The sequence below is a fragment of the Microcaecilia unicolor genome, chromosome 1 (genome assembly GCF_901765095.1).
Source record: "Microcaecilia unicolor chromosome 1, aMicUni1.1, whole genome shotgun sequence".
NCBI lineage: Eukaryota > Metazoa > Chordata > Amphibia > Gymnophiona > Siphonopidae > Microcaecilia > Microcaecilia unicolor.
The window spans coordinates 762,849,966-762,867,380 of NC_044031.1; the positions used below are offsets into that span (position 1 = coordinate 762,849,966).

Below are 17,415 nucleotides of genomic sequence, written 5' to 3' on the forward strand. Positions count from 1 at the left end.
TTTATTCAAGAAACCAAAGGACCCAACACGGTCTGTATTTCAGCGTATTGCCTGCATCAGGGTTCAAGGGCCGTCTCCCAAATAGAAGGCATCAAGCAGTATTCTTGCAGCAAAGAGCTAACTGTGCTCGCTGCAGAACGTGACACTGGACCACACTGTTTCCAATTACTGGATCTTCATTGCAAGAATGCAGAGAGATTTGATACACAGCCTTTCTATGGATACAGTCAAAGCAGTTTACATATTATATACAGGTACTTATTTTGTACCTGCGGGAATGGAGTATTAAGTGACTTGCCCAGAATCACAGGGAGCTGCAGTGGGAAACGAACCCAGGTCCCCTGCTTCTCAAGTCACTGTACTAACTACTACTACTTAACATTTTATAAAGCGCTACCAGGGTTACACAGCGCTGTACAATTTAACACAGAGGACAGTCCCTGCTCGAAGGTGCTCACAATCTAAAGGACAAAAAAGTGCAGTCAATCAAAATGGGGCAGTCTAGATTTCCTGACTAGATGAATAATGGTTAGGTGCCAAAAGCGACATTGAAGAGGTGGGCTTTGAGCAAGGATTTGAAGATGGGCAGGGAGGGGGCTTGGCGTATGGACTCAGGGAGTTTATTCCAAGCATAGGGTGAGGCGAGGCAGAAAGGGCGGAGCCTGGAGTTGGCGGCGGTGGAGAAGGGTATTGAGAGGAGGGATTTGTCCTGTGAGCGGAGGTTACGGGTAGGAGCGTAAGGGGAGATGAGGGTAGAGAGGTAATGAGGGGCTGCAGATTGAGTGCATTTGTAGGTTAATAAGAGAAGCTTGAATTGTATGCGGTACCTGATCGGAAGCCAGTGAAGTGACTTGAGGAGGGGGGTGATATGAGCATATCGGTCCAGGCGGAAGATAAGACGTGTGGCAGAGTTCTGAACGGATTGAAGGGGGGATAGATGGTTAAGTGGGAGGCCAGTGAGGAGTAGGTTGCAGTAGTCAAGGCGAGAGGTAATGAGAGAGTGGATGAGAGTGCGGGTGGTGTGCTCAGAGAGGAAAGGGCGAATTTTGCTGATGTTATAGAGAAAGAAGCGACAGGTCTTGGCTGTCTGCTGGATATACGCAGAGAAGGAGAGGGAGGAGTCGAAGATGACTCCAAGGTTGTGGGCAGATGAGATGGGGAGGATGAGGGTGCTATCGACTGAAATAGAGAGTGGAGGGAGAGGAGAAGCGGGTTTGGGTGGAAAGACAATGAGTTCGGTCTTGGCCATGTTCAGTTTCAGGTGGCGGTTGGACATCCAGGCAGCAATGTCGGATAAGCAGGCCGATACTTTGGCCTGGGTTTCCGCAGTGATGTCAGGTGTGGAGAGATAAAGCTGGGTGTCGTCAGCATAAAGATGATATTGGAAACCATGAGATGAGATCAGCGAGCCCAGGGAAGAGGTGTACATTAGGCTACTCTTCCACTCACCATACCGTTTTATGAGAACATAAAAATTGTCCTACAGTATCAGCCCAAGGATCCATCTAGCCCAATATCCTGCTTCCAACAGTGGCCAGTCGAAGTCACAAGTACCTGGTAGAATCCCAGAGTAACAAGATTCCAGAATCCCACAAAACAACAAAATTCCATGCAGAATCCCCAAGAGTAGCAACATTCTGAAATCCCACAGAACAACAAGATTCCATGCAGAATTCCAAAGAGTAACAAGATTCCAGAATCCCAAAGAGTAGCAAGATTCCGGAATCCCACAGAACAACAAGATTCCATGCAGAATCCCAAAGAGTAGCAAGATTCCAGAATCTCAAACAATAACAAGATTCTGGAATCCCAAACAGTGACAAGATTCCATGCTACTTAATCCCAAGGGTAAGTGCTGGCTTTCCCCAGGTCTACCTCATAACGGTTTAGCTTCACCTCCAGGAATTTGTCCAAACCTTTTTTAAACCCATGTACTTTAACTGCTTTTACCACTTGCTCCCAGCAATGAGTCCCAGAGCTTGACTATACATTGAGTGAAAAAATATTTTCTCCTCGTTGTTTTAAATGTGCTATATTAATTATGTAAGTTCCTGGAGTGTCTCCTTGTCTTTACTTTCTGAAAGAGTAAACAATTGATTTACGCTTACTGGTTCCTCAGCCATCTCTTCTCCAAGCTGAAGAGTCCTAACCTCTTTAGCTTTTCCTCTTATGAGAGTCCTTCCATTCTGTTGATCATTTCTGTCGCTCTTCTCCGTACCTTTTCCAGTTCCACTATATCTTGTTTGAGATGTGGCGACCAGACTTGCCCGCAATACTCAAAGTGCAGCCTCATCATGAAGCAATACAGAGCCATTCTGATATTCTCTGTTTTTTCTCTTTTCCGTTCCTAGTAATTCCTAACATTCTCTTTGCCTTTTTGGCCACCACTGCACACTCAGCAGAAGATTTTAACACATTGTCTTTGAAGACACTTCAATCTTTTTCTTTAGTGGTGACTCCTAATGCGGGACCTTGCATCACGTGGGTATAATTCAGTTAGTCTTCCAAATGTGCATTCCTAGTCTCTTTGGTTCCTAAACATTCTTGGTTATTGTACTATTGTTATGCTGTTAACAAAATTGCAAGTTTTACAACGTTAATGGTTGTATTATTTTATTTTGTTTCCCATGAGTGGGAAAGCGCGGGGTACAAATGTAACAAAAAATAAATAAAAATTGTTTAAATATAAAATTGCAAGTTTTATGTTAAACGGTACCTTCTGTACACCACATTGGGTGAATCTGTTGGGCAGACTGGATGGACCGTACAGGTCTGTATTTGCTGTCATTTACTATGTTTCTATTGGGCTCATTTTCAAAACGGAAAAACGTCTAAAGAGTCGCATAAAGCAGCAATTGGACTTTTTTCTCACAAAAAACTCCAAATCAGTATCAGGGGGACCAGTCTATTAAGAATGCTGGCGCCATCTATATCCCAATGGCTTGATTTTGTGCGTTTTGCACTTGGACGTTTTCTTTTTTTTTTTTTCCGAAAATGGACCAAAAAACAAAACGTCCAAATCACAAAACCTTCTATTTTCGAAAACAAAAGACAGACGTTTTTCTTTTTTGAAAATGACCTTCTTTGCTGCTCAGATTTTGGACGTTTTTTGCAAAACGTCCAAAGTCGGACTTAGACGTCATATCGAAAATGCCCATCCACGTCTGTTACTAGAAAGGCTGTTAATTATATATATGTCTGGTCCATTTTTTTCCAAATATTTGTCAACTATCCATTTTTTGCACAGGATTTCAATTACATTTTTGGAGGGAGGGAGGGAGGGGGAGTGCGTAAAACAAGAACCGTCTGATTACTTGTAAAGAGCACTGAACCCAACAAAGCCATCCGAGGGCCGTGATTCAAGTTAAATCAATAGCAACTTTGTCCAGCAGGTGTCTCTGCACAGCAGCGTCTGAGACTCCATTCCCTTCCCTCTTTCCCTATAAGCAGGGAGGAAGGCCGTGAGTGCTGCCTCTGCAGAATTTCTACATCCACTAAGTAGAGGAGTGTGGTAGCTGGTAGCCGTGTTAGTCCACTCTTAAGGTTATCAATAGAAATCAAACAAAATAAAACATGGAAAAGAAAATAAGATGATACCTTTTTTATTAGACATAACTTAATACATTTTTTGATTAGCTTTCGAAGGTTGCCCTTCTTCCTCAGATCGGAAATAAGCAAATGTGCTAGCTGACAGTGTATATAAGTGAAAACATTCAAGCATTACTATGACAGTCTGACAGGGTGGGAGGATGGGGGTGGGTCAGAGGTATGGTACATCCACTAAGCAAATTATACAAGCACCTAGACAGGGAACGGACCCTGGATCTCCCATGCTAGTCCAGCCTCTGACCCTCTGACAGTGTGAATTCCCTTTTGCATTCTGGATCAAGCTACAAGCTAAGGCAATATTTTTAGCTGGTTCTTGTGCAACTTAACTTGACGCCATGAGCGATTTACTTCTGTGTGAATGGCGAAAAATAAACCGGGGTCAGCTACAAAGAAACTCCAGTGAACCCTGTACTTTCTTCAAACATTTTGGATATGGCAGCGAGATCTTTTCGCTGATTTTACTGAACAGGTCTGCAGAGCTTACTTATACCTGAAGGGACAGCATTACTGTGCCACACACCAAGAACAAAGCTGAGCCTGGGCTGGGAATTCAAACCAAACAGGTTTCAGAGAAAGAAAATTCCATGTAGCACACGCAGGGAGAGGAGATTCACATTCCTGAGCCGTCTCTGGGGTCACAGGCCATCAACATGATTGATTTCTGTGGAGCTGGAGGTCACACTTTATGACCTGGGCCTTGGTTTCATCCAGAAGGGATGGCAATGGCACAAAGGCACTGACACTCCCCTCCCCCACCCCACCAGACTGAGAAGCGAAAGATGGAGAGATTAATGGGGACAGGCTGATTTTTCCACTGCTTCTAGGTTGTGTGTTTTCACTGCCATGAATCGCAGTGGGTGTAACTTCACTATGCACAATAAAATCAGTGTTTTGGTGAAAACATCTCAATATAACCTTATCAAAATCATTATTTGTACATTGCTTTGAGCTCTATTAAGGTAAAGGACTTCTCCATTGAAATTTCTGGCCTTGAAAGTCATTACAGAAGTCAAAGATGCCCTATTGCAGTTCTGCTTTTCACAATCACCAGGGATATAAAATATAACATCTTTGTTATTTAGGCCTAAATGATCCCAGTGACTTCTAGCCTGCTCATAAATCTCCTACTGAGACCCCCTCCATCCCACCTGAAAAACCACAGCTTCTGAGGCTGTTAGAGGGGGAGGGAGGAATCCATCTTGAGAAACTGCTAATCAGGGTGGCAGGACAAAAACTGAGTGTTAAGGAGGGTCACAGAGCCAAAGCCATCATACCTGAGCCTTAGCAGCAGCCCAAGAAATACGTAAATACAATCTTACTGGAAAATCAATATTTCTACCCTTTCTGCGAAAGGGCTGCTGATCTTTTGTCCTCACTGTTATGGCAATGGTAGCTTAGCGATGTGTTCCTCTCAACCGGGATTGGTCCTCGAGCCCGAGACCATTCCCGCTAAGAGCCTCGATGGGTGAGACGCAGTCAGGCTGCACTTCTGATCTCACCACACCCGCCTGCGCTTCACAAATTAATTGTCACACAGCACATCTGCAATATTCAGCCCAACTATTTTTGCTGGGCTTGCAACTTATTGTATTTTACTACTGAAACGACACCTCTGCCGTGTTGACAGTGACCCCCGGATTCTACACATGGTGACTAAAGTTCACGCACAACTAGTTTAATGAGCCAATCAGTGCCGATAACAGGCAATTATTGGCAGTAATTGGCACTAATTTGAATTTACACCTGCAACTTTCTAGCTTATTTTCAAAAGGGAAGGACGCCCATCTTCTGACACAAATCGGGAGACGGGCGTCCTTCTCCCAAGGTCGCCCAAATCGGCATAATCGAAAGCTGATTTTTTTGCGTCCTCAACTGCTTTCCATCGCGGGGACGACCAAAGTTCACGGGGGGCATGTCGGCAGTGTACCGAAGGCGGGATGGGGGCGTGGTTAAGAGATGGGCGTCCTCGGCCCATAATGGAAAAAAGAAGGTCGTCCCTCACGAGTATTTGGTCGACTTTACTTGGTCCTTTTTTTTCACGACCAAGCCTCGAAAAGGTGCCCGAACTGACCAGATGACCACCGGATGGAATCAGGGATGACCTCCCCTTACTCCCCCAGTGGTCACCAACCCCCACCCACCCAAAAAAAACCTTTTAAAATATTTTTTTGCCAGCCTCAAATGTCATACCCAGCTCCATCACAGCAATATGCAGGTCCCTGGAGCAGTTTTTAGTGGGTGCAGTGGACTTCAGGCAGGCAGACCCAGGCCCATTCCCTCCCACCTGTTACACTTGTGGTGGTAAATGTGAGCCCTCCAAAACCCACCACAAACCCACTGTACCCACATGTAGGTGCCCCCCTTCATCCCTAAGGGCTAAGGTAGTGGTGTACAGTTGTGGGGAGTGGGTTTTAGGGGGGTTTGGGGGGCTCAGCATACAAAGTAAAGGAGCTATGCACCTGGGAGCTTTTCCTGAAGTCCACTGCAGTGCCCCCTAGGGTGCCCGGTTGGTGTCCTGGCATGTGAGGGGGACCAGTGCACTACGAATGCTGGCTCCTCCCACGACCAAATGCCTTGGATTTGGTCGTTTTTGAGATGGGCATCCTTGGTTTCCATTATCAGCGAAAACCGAGGTCGCCCATCTCTAAGGACGATCATCTCAACATTTAGGTCGACCATCTCTAAGGTCGACCTAAATGTTGAGATTTGGGCGTCCCCGACCGTATTATCGAAACGAAAGATGGACATCCATCTTGTTTTGATAATACGGGTTTCCCCGCCCCTTTGCTGGAACATCCTTAGAGATGGTCGTCCCCGTTCGATTATGCCCCTCTTGGTAAGCGTATTCTGTAAAGTGGTGTGCGTAAATTCTAATACATGGATCTCAAAAGGGGGTGTGGCCATGGGAGGAGCATTGGCGTTCCTAAAAATATGCCCGATCCACTCCTAAACTAGGTACAAACATGTACACCAGGTTTTACTTGGTGTAAATGGTTATGTCTAAATCTTAGTCACAGGGACGGGTGCTAAGTGTATTCTATAAACCACGCCTAACTTCAGGCAAGATTTTTAGATTAGCGCTAAGTGCGGGATTTTTGGTGCTGATTTTTTAGGCGCCATATTTTGAATCTAGTCCTTAAGCTCGTACTCTGCAAAAGGCGCTCTGCGCAGTGTCCTTTACCGTGCATTTCGCACCTAACTTTGGGTGTGAGCAGTTACGATTGCTAAAGGCTGCTGATGGCAGTTAGGCGTGAAAATGTGTCTGGTCCCCTAGCTGGCAGCGCACAGAACTGCTGCTGAATTTCCAGCCCAATTCATAGCCCTGGAGATCTAAAATACTAGTCCATCAATTCTGAGTCAAAGTCCCATTCACTAGTGTAGGAACTGTTGTAAAAGCTTAAATTCCCTGTCAGGAGGCAGCTGGACCTTCTTTCCACCTAAGTAGCAGTTAGAAAGCAGAAACAACCCCCCCTCTGCCTGCGTTTCAAAGGAAAACCAAGAGCACAAGCAAGGTCCACCTTAACAGTCGTCCATGAGGCTTTCCAGAATCCCACACAGAAATCAGAAACAGGCATTCGATCAACAAGACCAGAATGAGATGTGTTTTCAATCACAGCATCAGAGAAAAGCAGAGAAGTAAATCAAAACCCCAAAGCGGACAGACCTTCCTCATAAATCCAAGCACATTTCTGGAGCCTAAAGCAGATAAGCCCAAAGGGAGGAGCCAACAAAGGAGGGGGGCTCTTAAATTGCTCCCCGATGTAAAAACCCGGCACACTTCTTGATCCTTTTGTAGTGTTGCATCTTTACCAGCTCAGGCCTGGCATAAAGACACAGCACAGAAACAGGGGCTGATCTGAGGTGAAGTGCGACATTTCACCTAAAACCTCCAATCACCACCATGTAAGACAGCTTTCCATGATTAATATTGGCTACATTCTTCAGTGATTTTTTTTCAGACAAACCCTTGTAGGCTCTTTTACCGAAACACAGTGCTGTGTCGGGTCTCTTGAAGAATAAAAGTTTTTTCCCTCAATCAATCGTCCTGCTGTTATCCTTACGGAAGAGCCTTGCTGGTTACACTACACCTTTCCTATGTGCTTCTGTACGTAGTGCAAAGACTAGGGGACGCTCGAGAAAGTTACATGGAAATACTTTTAAAACAAATAGGAGGAAATATTTTTTCACTCAATGAATAGTTAAGCTCTGGAACTCTTTTGCTGGGGGATGTGGTAACAACGTTTAGCATATCTGGGTTTAAGAAAGGTTTCGACAAGGTCCTGGAGGAACCAATCCATAGTCTGCTATTGAGACAGACAAGGGGAAGCAACTGCTTGCCCTGGAATTGGTAGCATGGAGTCTTCTTACTCTTTGGGATTCTGGAATGTTGTTGCTCTTTGGGGTTCCGGAATCTTCCTACTCTTTGGCATTCTGGAATGTTGCTACTCTTTCAGGTTCCGCAATCTTCCTACTCTTTGGGATTCTGGAATGTTGCTGCTCTTTCAGGTTCTGGAATCTTCCTACTCTTTCAGGTTCTGGAATCTTCCTACTCTTTGGGATTCTGGAATGTTGCTACTAATCGGGGTTCTGCCAGGTACTTGTGACCCGGATTGATCACTGTTGGAAGCAGGATACTGGGCTGGATGGACCGTCAGTCTGACCCAGAATGGCTATTCTTATGTTCACTGAGGGGTAAATTCATACATGGCGCCGAAACGTAGGAGTCAGGATGATGAGTGCTGGACGTAAATTCTATAATGGCAAATCTGTGCTGAACTGCCGCTACAGAATGCTAGTGTAAGTTTGTAGTTTTGCACCTAACTCTAAGTGTGAGCGCTTACGTCATGTCAAAGGTTGGGGTGAGAGCTCGTGCCTGACTTCTGGCTGTTATGGTTTCTTACAATTTCAGATTCTGGCCTTTCTGTGGACATCATAGAGTGGTTACATAAGTACATAAGTAGTGCCATACTGGGAAAGACCAAAGGTCCATCTAGCCCAGCATCCTGTCACCGACAGTGGCCAATCCAGGTCAAGGGCACCTGGCACGCTCCCCAAACGTAAAAACATTCCAGACAAGTTATACCTAAAAATGCGGAATTTTTCCAAGTCCATTTAATAGCGGTCTATGGACTTGTCCTTTAGGAATCTATCTAACCCCTTTTTAAACTCCGTCAAGCTAACCGCCCGTACCACGTTCTCCGGCAACGAATTCCAGAGTCTAATTACACGTTGGGTGAAGAAAAATTTTCTCCGATTCGTTTTAAATTTACCACACTGTAGCTTCAACTCATGCCCTCTAGTACTAGTATTTTTGGATAGACTGAACAGTCGCTTCACATCCACCCGATTCATTCCACTCATTATTTTATACACTTCTATCATATCTCCCCTCAGCCGTCTCTTCTCCAAGCTGAAAAGCCCTAGCCTTCTCAGCCTCTCTTCGTAGGAAAGTCGTCCCATCCCCACTATCATTTTCGTCGCCCTTCGCTGTACCTTTTCCAATTCTACTATATCTTTTTTGAGATACGGAGACCAGTACTGAACACAATACTCCAGGTGTTCAGTACTGGTCTTCAAACGTTAGACAGGAATGCCAAAGTATGATAGGACAGTAATCATTCAGACAACGAGAGAGAAAAGATAACCCTTAGGATTCTATAACCTGCGCTCGTAGCTCATAGGCCCAACCCTGACCCGCCCTTGGCCACAACCCTAGAAGCTGCGCATGACAGAAACTGTGCGCACAGCTTCTAGAATAGCAACCAAGATCAGCTGTGCCCAATTAACACCAATAATTGACTGTTAAGCCCAATTAACAGCCAGTTATTAACTTAAGTTCCACCTGCCACTGACCTTATTCTATAATAAGCAAAACTGAGACTGAGCACTTGATTTTATAGAATTATCGAGTAAAGGCACATTACAGAATAGCAAATGTTACACTGCAACTTAATTGGCAAAAACAACCAGTAATTGGTCATTATTGCTCATAAATTCCACTAATTAGCAGTTGTGTGGAACTAGAGTTATTTATTTATTGAATTATTTAGATTTTGCTCCCACCTTTTTCAGTAGTAGCTCAAGGTGAGTTACTCTGGAGTTTTTCTGTCCCAGGAGGGCTCAACAATCTAAGTTTGTACCTGAGGCAATGGAGGGTTAAGTGACTTGCCCAAGATCACAAGAAGCAGCGGTGGGATTTGAACCGGCCACCTCTGGATTGCAAGACCAGTGCTCTACCCACTAGGCCACTCCTCTCCAGTTAGTTGGAGCTCTGTAACATTTTAGCACAAACATTCTATAGTGTGTAAATGCTAATGGGATGTGGACCTGGGAGGAGCCTGGGTGGGTTGGGCGAGAGCCTGGGAAGGGAATGGGCAGGTCAGGGGATGTGGGTCTGGGAGATGCATGGGCATATCAGGGGTGTGAACCTGGCAGGGGCGTGGGTGAATAAGGAGAACGGACCTAAGAGAGGCATACGTGAGTTAGGGGTGTGAACCTGGGAGGGACTTGGGCGACTTAAAAGGTGTGGATGTGGACCTTGGAGGGGCACGCGCAGGTCAGAGGATGTGGGTCTGGGAGGGGCATGAGTGGGTCAGGGATGTGGGTCCGGGAGGAGCACAGGTGAGTTAGGGGTGTGAACCTGGGAGAGGAATGGGCGGCTCAGGATATGCCCAGCGCTTAAATGCTAAGGTTATAAAATACTATTACTTATGTACATAACTGAGCATTTGCACCAGCCTTTGACACGGTGTAAGTGTGAATGGTGACTTACATTAGTGTTCTATAACACATTTAAATGTGCAACGGCTTCTACAGAATCCCTGTGCCTGAACAGGATGACCCCCAAAGTTGCCACCAGCTATTTTCCCAGATATCCAATGTCGGGCCATGTTCAGGCACCAGCACTTAACCGCCTATGTGACACCATTTAAATACAGGACTGCCTTTTATGTGGTCCAATTCGGCTAGTTAACTTAGGCGCATAAGTGCTAACTCCGCCCATAAAATAACCGGTTTAACGGTCTATGGTGATATTCAGTGGCAGCAAACGCCAAGCCCCCTCCCTGCCCATCTTCAAATCCTTGCTCAAAGCCCACCTCTTCAATGTCACCTTCAGCACTTAACCACCATACCTCTATTCAGGAAATCTAGACTGCACCAACTTGACATTTCGTCCTTTAGATTGTAAGCTCCTTCGAGCAGGGACTGTCCTTCTTTGTTAAACTGTACAGCGCTGCGTAACCCTGGTAGCGCTTTAGAAATGTTAAGTAGTAGTAGTAGTAGCAATCGGTTAAATGCTGCTGGATATCAGTGAATTGCCCCGCACAAGTGATTTAACTGGCTAAAAGCTGTTTCTGGCCGGTTAAATGACTTTGAATATCGACCCCTTGGTGTTTAATACACTCATTATTTACAGCTTCAAAGTGAAGACCCACTGCAGGCTTTTTGTGACTGTCTCATAAGACCAGCCCTCAGCATGAGGTCCTGCAGGTCAGGTGGACACTCAGCCCTTGCGGGGGGGGGGGGGGGGGGGGGGGGGGGGGGGGGAAACAGGAGTGTGACCACAGGCCCGGCTGAGTTCATGCAGACATTTCCAAGGAGCGGGGGGGGGGGGGGGGGGGGACAGCTGGGCTGGCTGTGCAGATGAAAAAGAGAGGTGAAGTCACCCTGAATCCAGGACAAAGCCCACTGCTGACCAGCTACTTAAGGACATGAGGCAACAGGGTAAAAGCTTCCAAATCATGCACTCCTGGGTGGATGCATTTCAACTAAAACTCAACGCAGAAAAAACACAATGTCCTATACTCACCTCACAACACAACACAAATAAATTCACCACCATAACCACCCCAAACTTTTCCCTCCCCGTCTCAAACAATCTGAAAATTCTGGGAGTCACCATTGATCGAAATCTCACACTTGATAACCACGTGAAGAATACAACTAAGAAAATGTTCCACTCCATGTGGAAACTCAAAAGAGTAAAACCGTTCTTCCCAAGGGCCATCTTTCGGAACCTAGTACAGTCAATGGTATTAAGTCACCTGGACTACTGCAATGCACTTAACGCTGGCTGTAAAGAACAAACCATCAAAAAACTTCAAACAGCCCAGAATACCACAGCCAGACTCATATTTGGAAAAAAACAAAATATGAAAGTGCAAAACCCCTATAGGCGGTCGGTGGCCCAACTGTTTGGGGAGGCTAAAGGGGGTGGAATTAGGGGCGGGGCCAGGGGTGGTGCTTACCTCCATAATTGTCTGACAACACACAGAAAAAAAAATAAGTAAAAATAAAATAGTCACAATTAATACCTTTTATTAAATTTAGATATTAGATTGTAAGCTCTATTGAGCAGGGACTGTCTCTTTGTGTCAGGTGTTCAGCGCTGCGTGCGTCTGGTAGCGCTATACAAATGTAAATAATATTAGATACGTATCATATGTCAAAGAATAAAGTGGTTGCTCAAAGCATAAGCTAACCAATCGCTCAACTGCAAAACACTATGCACAACTTTGTGCAAAAACACACTCAGAACCTTACTGTACCATAAATATTACACTGGACAGAATACACCAATATACCACCCATATGGAAAAAGCAGACCATCAACAATATGAAACAAAGGATCATAATATCACAATTCTAATGTAGAGCCACAAAACACCCTTTTAGGGTGGATAGTGTTCACAATGAGCTCCTTTTATTAACAACCATATGTAGATCCTTCAAGAGGTAGTGTGTCATGATTTAGGCTCTACACCCTTTCAGATGTTTTGGTGCCAGCTCAGTAAGGCCAACACACAATCTCTCCACTGCAAAACACTATACACAAACTTATGCAAAAACACACTCATAACCTTAGCAAACCACAACAGCACCAATTACAAGGACAGGACAAGCTACAACCTTATGCGTGGAAAGGCAGCACTATAATTACACCTGGCTCTAAAACACCAGTACACAACCTAGTGAAAAAAATAAAAAGGGCTGCAAATACTACACGCTAACAGAATACTGCACCTTGATCACACATGAAAAACACATGACACAACAGATATGAAGGCAAAATACTGAACTGGAAAGTTACCTCAAGAAGTCTGACTCAGCATGCAGCAATACTAGAAAAATTTAAACTTGCATGCAAAATATCACAGATGCACATTTCCAAAAGCTGACATATTCCAATTAATAAATTCTGAATAAAAAAGTTTTCTACCTTTGCTGTCTGAGTATTTAGTTTTTCTGTTAGCTTTGGTCCCAGTTTCTTCTGTTGTGTGCAGCAATTCTCTTCTCCCCTGCCCTCACCTCCTCTCCAGGGATCTGTTCTCTTCCCCTTCTCTCCAGCGATCTCTCCCCTCCCCTCCATCCATCCACCCATGGCCAGAAATTCGCCTCTCCCCTCCCCTCCAGCTATCTGTTCTCTCCCCCTGCCTTCCCCTTCTCTCCATGTCTTATCCAGCGATGATCTGTTCCCCTCCCCTCCAGCGATCTGTTCTCTCCCCCTGCCTTCCCCTTCTCTCCATGTCTTGTCCAGCGATGATCTGTTCCCCTCCCCTCCAGCGATCTGTTCTCTCCCCCTGCCTTCCCCTTCTCTCCATGTCTTATCCAGCGATGATCTGTTCCCCTCCCCTCCAGCGATCTGTTCTCTCCCCCTGCCTTCCCCTTCTCTCCATGTCTTGTCCAGCGATGATCTGTTCCCCTCCCAGCGATTCTTCCTGCCCTCGCCTTAACCGTTTTACTCTCCCTGGCAGCAACGTGAAGAAAAAGGCACTGTCTGCAGGATCGCCTCCGGCTTCAGCTTTTCCCTTCGCTTCGCTCTTCACACAATGTCCCGCCTTCGCGGAAACAGGAAATGCATCATCGCGAAGGCGGGACACTGTGTGAAGAGCGAAGCGAAGAGAAAAGCTGAAGCCGGAGGCGATCCTGCAGACAGTGCCTTTTTCTTCACGTTGCTGCCAGGGAGAGTAAAAGGGTTATACACGGGCGGGGGGGGGGGGGGGGGGGGGGCAAGGAAGGCTGCCGGTCGAGGAGAGCAGGAAGGAAGGACAGTGGGAGAGCTCCCTGGCTGCTGCGCAAGCCCTGCGTTTCTGAGGGCAGCAGCCAGGGGAAGGTCAAGATTGGGCTGGGGAGGCTTAGCCTCCCCAAGCCTCTTATACGGGGCGCCTATGAAAACCCCTAAGAGAGAAACTACACTGGCTCCCACTTAAGGAACGTATCGCGTTCAAGATCTGCACGATTGTTCATAAAATCATTTACAGAGATGTCCCGACCTACATGCTAGACCTCGTGGACCTACCACCCAGAAATGCTAAGAGATCTTCCCGCACCTTTCTTAACCTACACTTCCCCAGCTGTAAAGTACTAAAATACAAACTAACACATGCGACCAGCTTTTCCTACATGAGTCCGCAGCTGTGGAATGCACTACCAACTCACTTGAGAAGGATCAGCGAACTAAACAGCTTCCGCAAAGCTCTTTAACAAGGCCTACCATGAAAACCCATAATTAACGAGAACCCAACACCTAAACTCCTTTATTCAGATTGCCTCTTTCTATAACTGCTTGACCAGATCCTCCTGTTTTCCTTGAATTCTTTGTAACACCAATTTGTATTTTTTACCTTGATATGGCGATGCCATAACAGGTCTCCCTCCGTAAGCCACATTGAGCCTGCAAATAGGTGGGAAAATGTGGGATACGAGTGCAATAAATAAATAAATAAAAGTAGAGATGGGCCGTTACTGGAGCTCTCACATTTGTTCAGAATCAACACTGCTTAAGTCTCCTGCCGCTGTGCGTCAGACTCACCACATATGAGAGGGCCAGTGACTAATGCTACCATTCCACCTTTCTGTAGTACAAAAACATAAACACAGCTGAATGCAACTAATTAGAGTCTGTTCCTGCTCTAATGAGCTGACAACCCAGCCACAGACAGAACAGATAGAAGGCTCAGGAAGTTTATTGTAGAAAACGGTTAAATCTAGAGGGTAATTTAACTGACACTGAACATGTTACACAAGTCATGAAAAAGTGAACCGACACGGCCAATCTTCCCACTCTTACGTGTGCACAGAGGAAGACGCCAGTAATAAGAGAAGCTGACATATCACAAATGTAATTTATTTGATAAGGTGTTGTGCAACAGATAAATCATTGAGTCTTGTTACTCTTTAGGATTCCAGAATCTTCCTACTTTTTGGGATTCCGGAATGTTGCTACTCTTTGGGGTTCCAGAATCGTCCAACTCTTTGGAGTTCCGGAATCTTCCTACTCTTTGGGATTCTGGAATGTTGCTACTCTTTGGGGTTCCGGAATGTTGCTACTCTTTGGGGTTCCGGAATCGTCCAACTCTTTGGAGTTCCGGAATCTTCCTACTCTTTGAGATTCTGGAATGTTGCTACTCTTTGGGGTTCTGGAATCTTCGTATTCTTTGGGGTTCCAGAATGTTGCTACTCTTTAGGGTTCCGGAATCTTCCTACTCTAGGGTTCTGGAATCTTCCTACTCTTTGGGGTTCTGGAATGTTGCTACTCTTTGGGGTTCCGGAATCTTCCTACTCTTTGGGATTCTGGAATGTCGCTACTCTTTGGGGTTCTGGAATCTTTGTATTCTTTGGGTTTCCGGAATGTTGCTACTCTTTGGGGTTCCAGAATGTTGCTACTCTGGGGTTCCGGAATCTTCCTACTCTTTGGGGTTCTGGAATGTTGCTACTCTTTGGGGTTCCGGAATCTTCCTACTCTTTGGGATTCCGGAATGTTGCTACTCTTTGGGGTTCCGGAATCTTCCTACTCTTTGGGATTCTGGAATGTTGCTACTCTTTGGGGTTCCGGAATCTTTGAATGTAATTGCAAAAAAACACAGAAAGGTGGTATATCAAGTCCCATTCCCTTTCCTCTCCTCCAGGGTGACCTTGTCTAATTAGATTTACATTTTCTAATGCAAGTCCATAAAGAGTCACTAAATGAGACATACAGTACCTAAGCTTGAACCCTTTCCTTCTTCACAGGCAGTAACCAGCCTAGAGGGCTGGACATGAAGGAAGTGGTACCACCGCCTTTTCACATTCAGAAAACAGAAATCTGGAAGTGCGTCTCCCTACCTGTTGTTATTCTTCAGTTTCATGTGGTCGCTGGTCTCCAGTATCTGCCCGTTCTTCAGCCAGGTCAGCTGAGGAGGGGGCTCACCCTGAGCCAGGCAGGTAAAGATGGCAGTGGTCCCAAGAGGCCTGGAAATGGATTGGGGATGCTGCACAAATTCTGCAGGGGCTGCCGGGGGGGAGGGGAGGAAAAAGAAACAAGCATCAATCAGGTGCACAGAAGGTAAAGCTGGACATCCTAAATCTATCACTAGGAGACCTCACTAGAGTTTCTATAGAGAAAGTGGGGGTGGGGGGGTCACACTATCAGGAATATGTCAGGTATGATTTAAGGAGGCAGCGGAAGGCAGTCTTCCTTCTCTCTACACGACCTTTCATCCTGTATCAGATCCTTCAAATATCTCCATACAAAGTTCACCTTCTCTAGTCCCACAGCACAGAAGGGGGCATGACCCAGCTGGTCTGGAGCGTACGTGGATGCTCAAGGCCCTGTGCCACCCACAATGGGTCTTCTTTGGATGCTGATGGCTGCCTCAATGCCCCCCCTCCCCAAACTGTGTTGCCCTGTGGTCAGGCCAGCCCTGAGTAAACCCACGGAGGAATTGTCTATACCTTGATGCTCATCATTGGGCCGTACCCTGATACTGGCACTGAATACGCAGGCATAGGTGTCAGCTCTGTGGGTACAGTGAATGCTTAGCACCCCCACACTGACTACCCTCTTTCAGTGGATCCAAGAAGGATCATTTGTCTCGTGTTAATCCCCCTCCCTCAACCATTTGGAAAAGCTGCCACCTATATATCCAGAAATTTGGTGACTGCTGAAAGTTATCTGAGGATCGTCGAAATTCAGTGCCAGTAACGTGCCCGAAAAGTTCTCAAAGTGCTGAATATCAGCAGTATCCAGATTACGACCAGCTCCACTTCAGCTCTGCCCCTGGCATGATCCAGTCGATATTCAGCCAGCAGTGGTCAGCATATTTGTATGTGCTGACCGCCACCAGATGTTCAGCTCTGGGACTGAATATCCAGGCATAATTCACAGGGCCCTGGCCGCCAAAGCTTATGCACAAGGGGTCACAGTAGCCATTTTGTTGTGGCCTCAGATGTGGGCAAGAGCGAGTGGGCATCGCTCCTGCCCATTTACCACTGGACCACAAGGTATGCTCGGGAGAAAGGGGTTGGGGTCGGCAAGGGTGGGTTCCCGGACCTACTTTCCTGTATCTTTGGGATGAGGAGGTGGAATCAGGTCAGAGGGGGTTGTTTCCATTTTGGGGGATGGGAGGGAGGATTGGGATGGTGGGGGAGGGGGGCAGCTGGAGCCACTACCTGGAAGGTAACTATGCGCTAGCCACTATTCTGACCGGTGCCCGGTTACCTTCACCACATAAAGTTAGGACAGCCTTTTTCTATCCTGATTTAATGCTGTTATGCTCACAGCAAAAAGAAAACACAGGCATTAAATCCTCTCAGACTCTATTTTGGAAGAATGAACTAACCCTTCTATGCTTCCTTGGGCCTGGCGTTCAAGTTTTTGCATTGTGCTCACCTTAAAATCTGCGCATTTCTCTGCTTTGGGGCCGGATGGCTCAGAGCCTCATTACCATTCATTTTAATATGTTGCGCCTCTAACCATGTCCACAACGTTGCTACAAATGAGCTCACAGGAAATGGCATCTGATTGGTCCATATTAGCACCAAAGA

General features: G+C 46.1%; 1 protein-coding gene across 1 annotated transcript in view; it reads right to left on the reverse strand.

Moving 5' to 3' along the window:
- The window catches only part of IGDCC3 (immunoglobulin superfamily DCC subclass member 3), a 187,842-nt gene that overhangs the window by 37,564 nt on the left and 132,863 nt on the right, over window positions 1-17,415 (reverse strand). Inside the window, exon 7 of the mRNA XM_030192781.1 lies at window positions 15,715-15,880. Coding sequence (XP_030048641.1) covers window positions 15,715-15,880 — 166 coding nt within the window. The remainder of the gene's footprint in view (window positions 1-15,714; window positions 15,881-17,415) is intronic.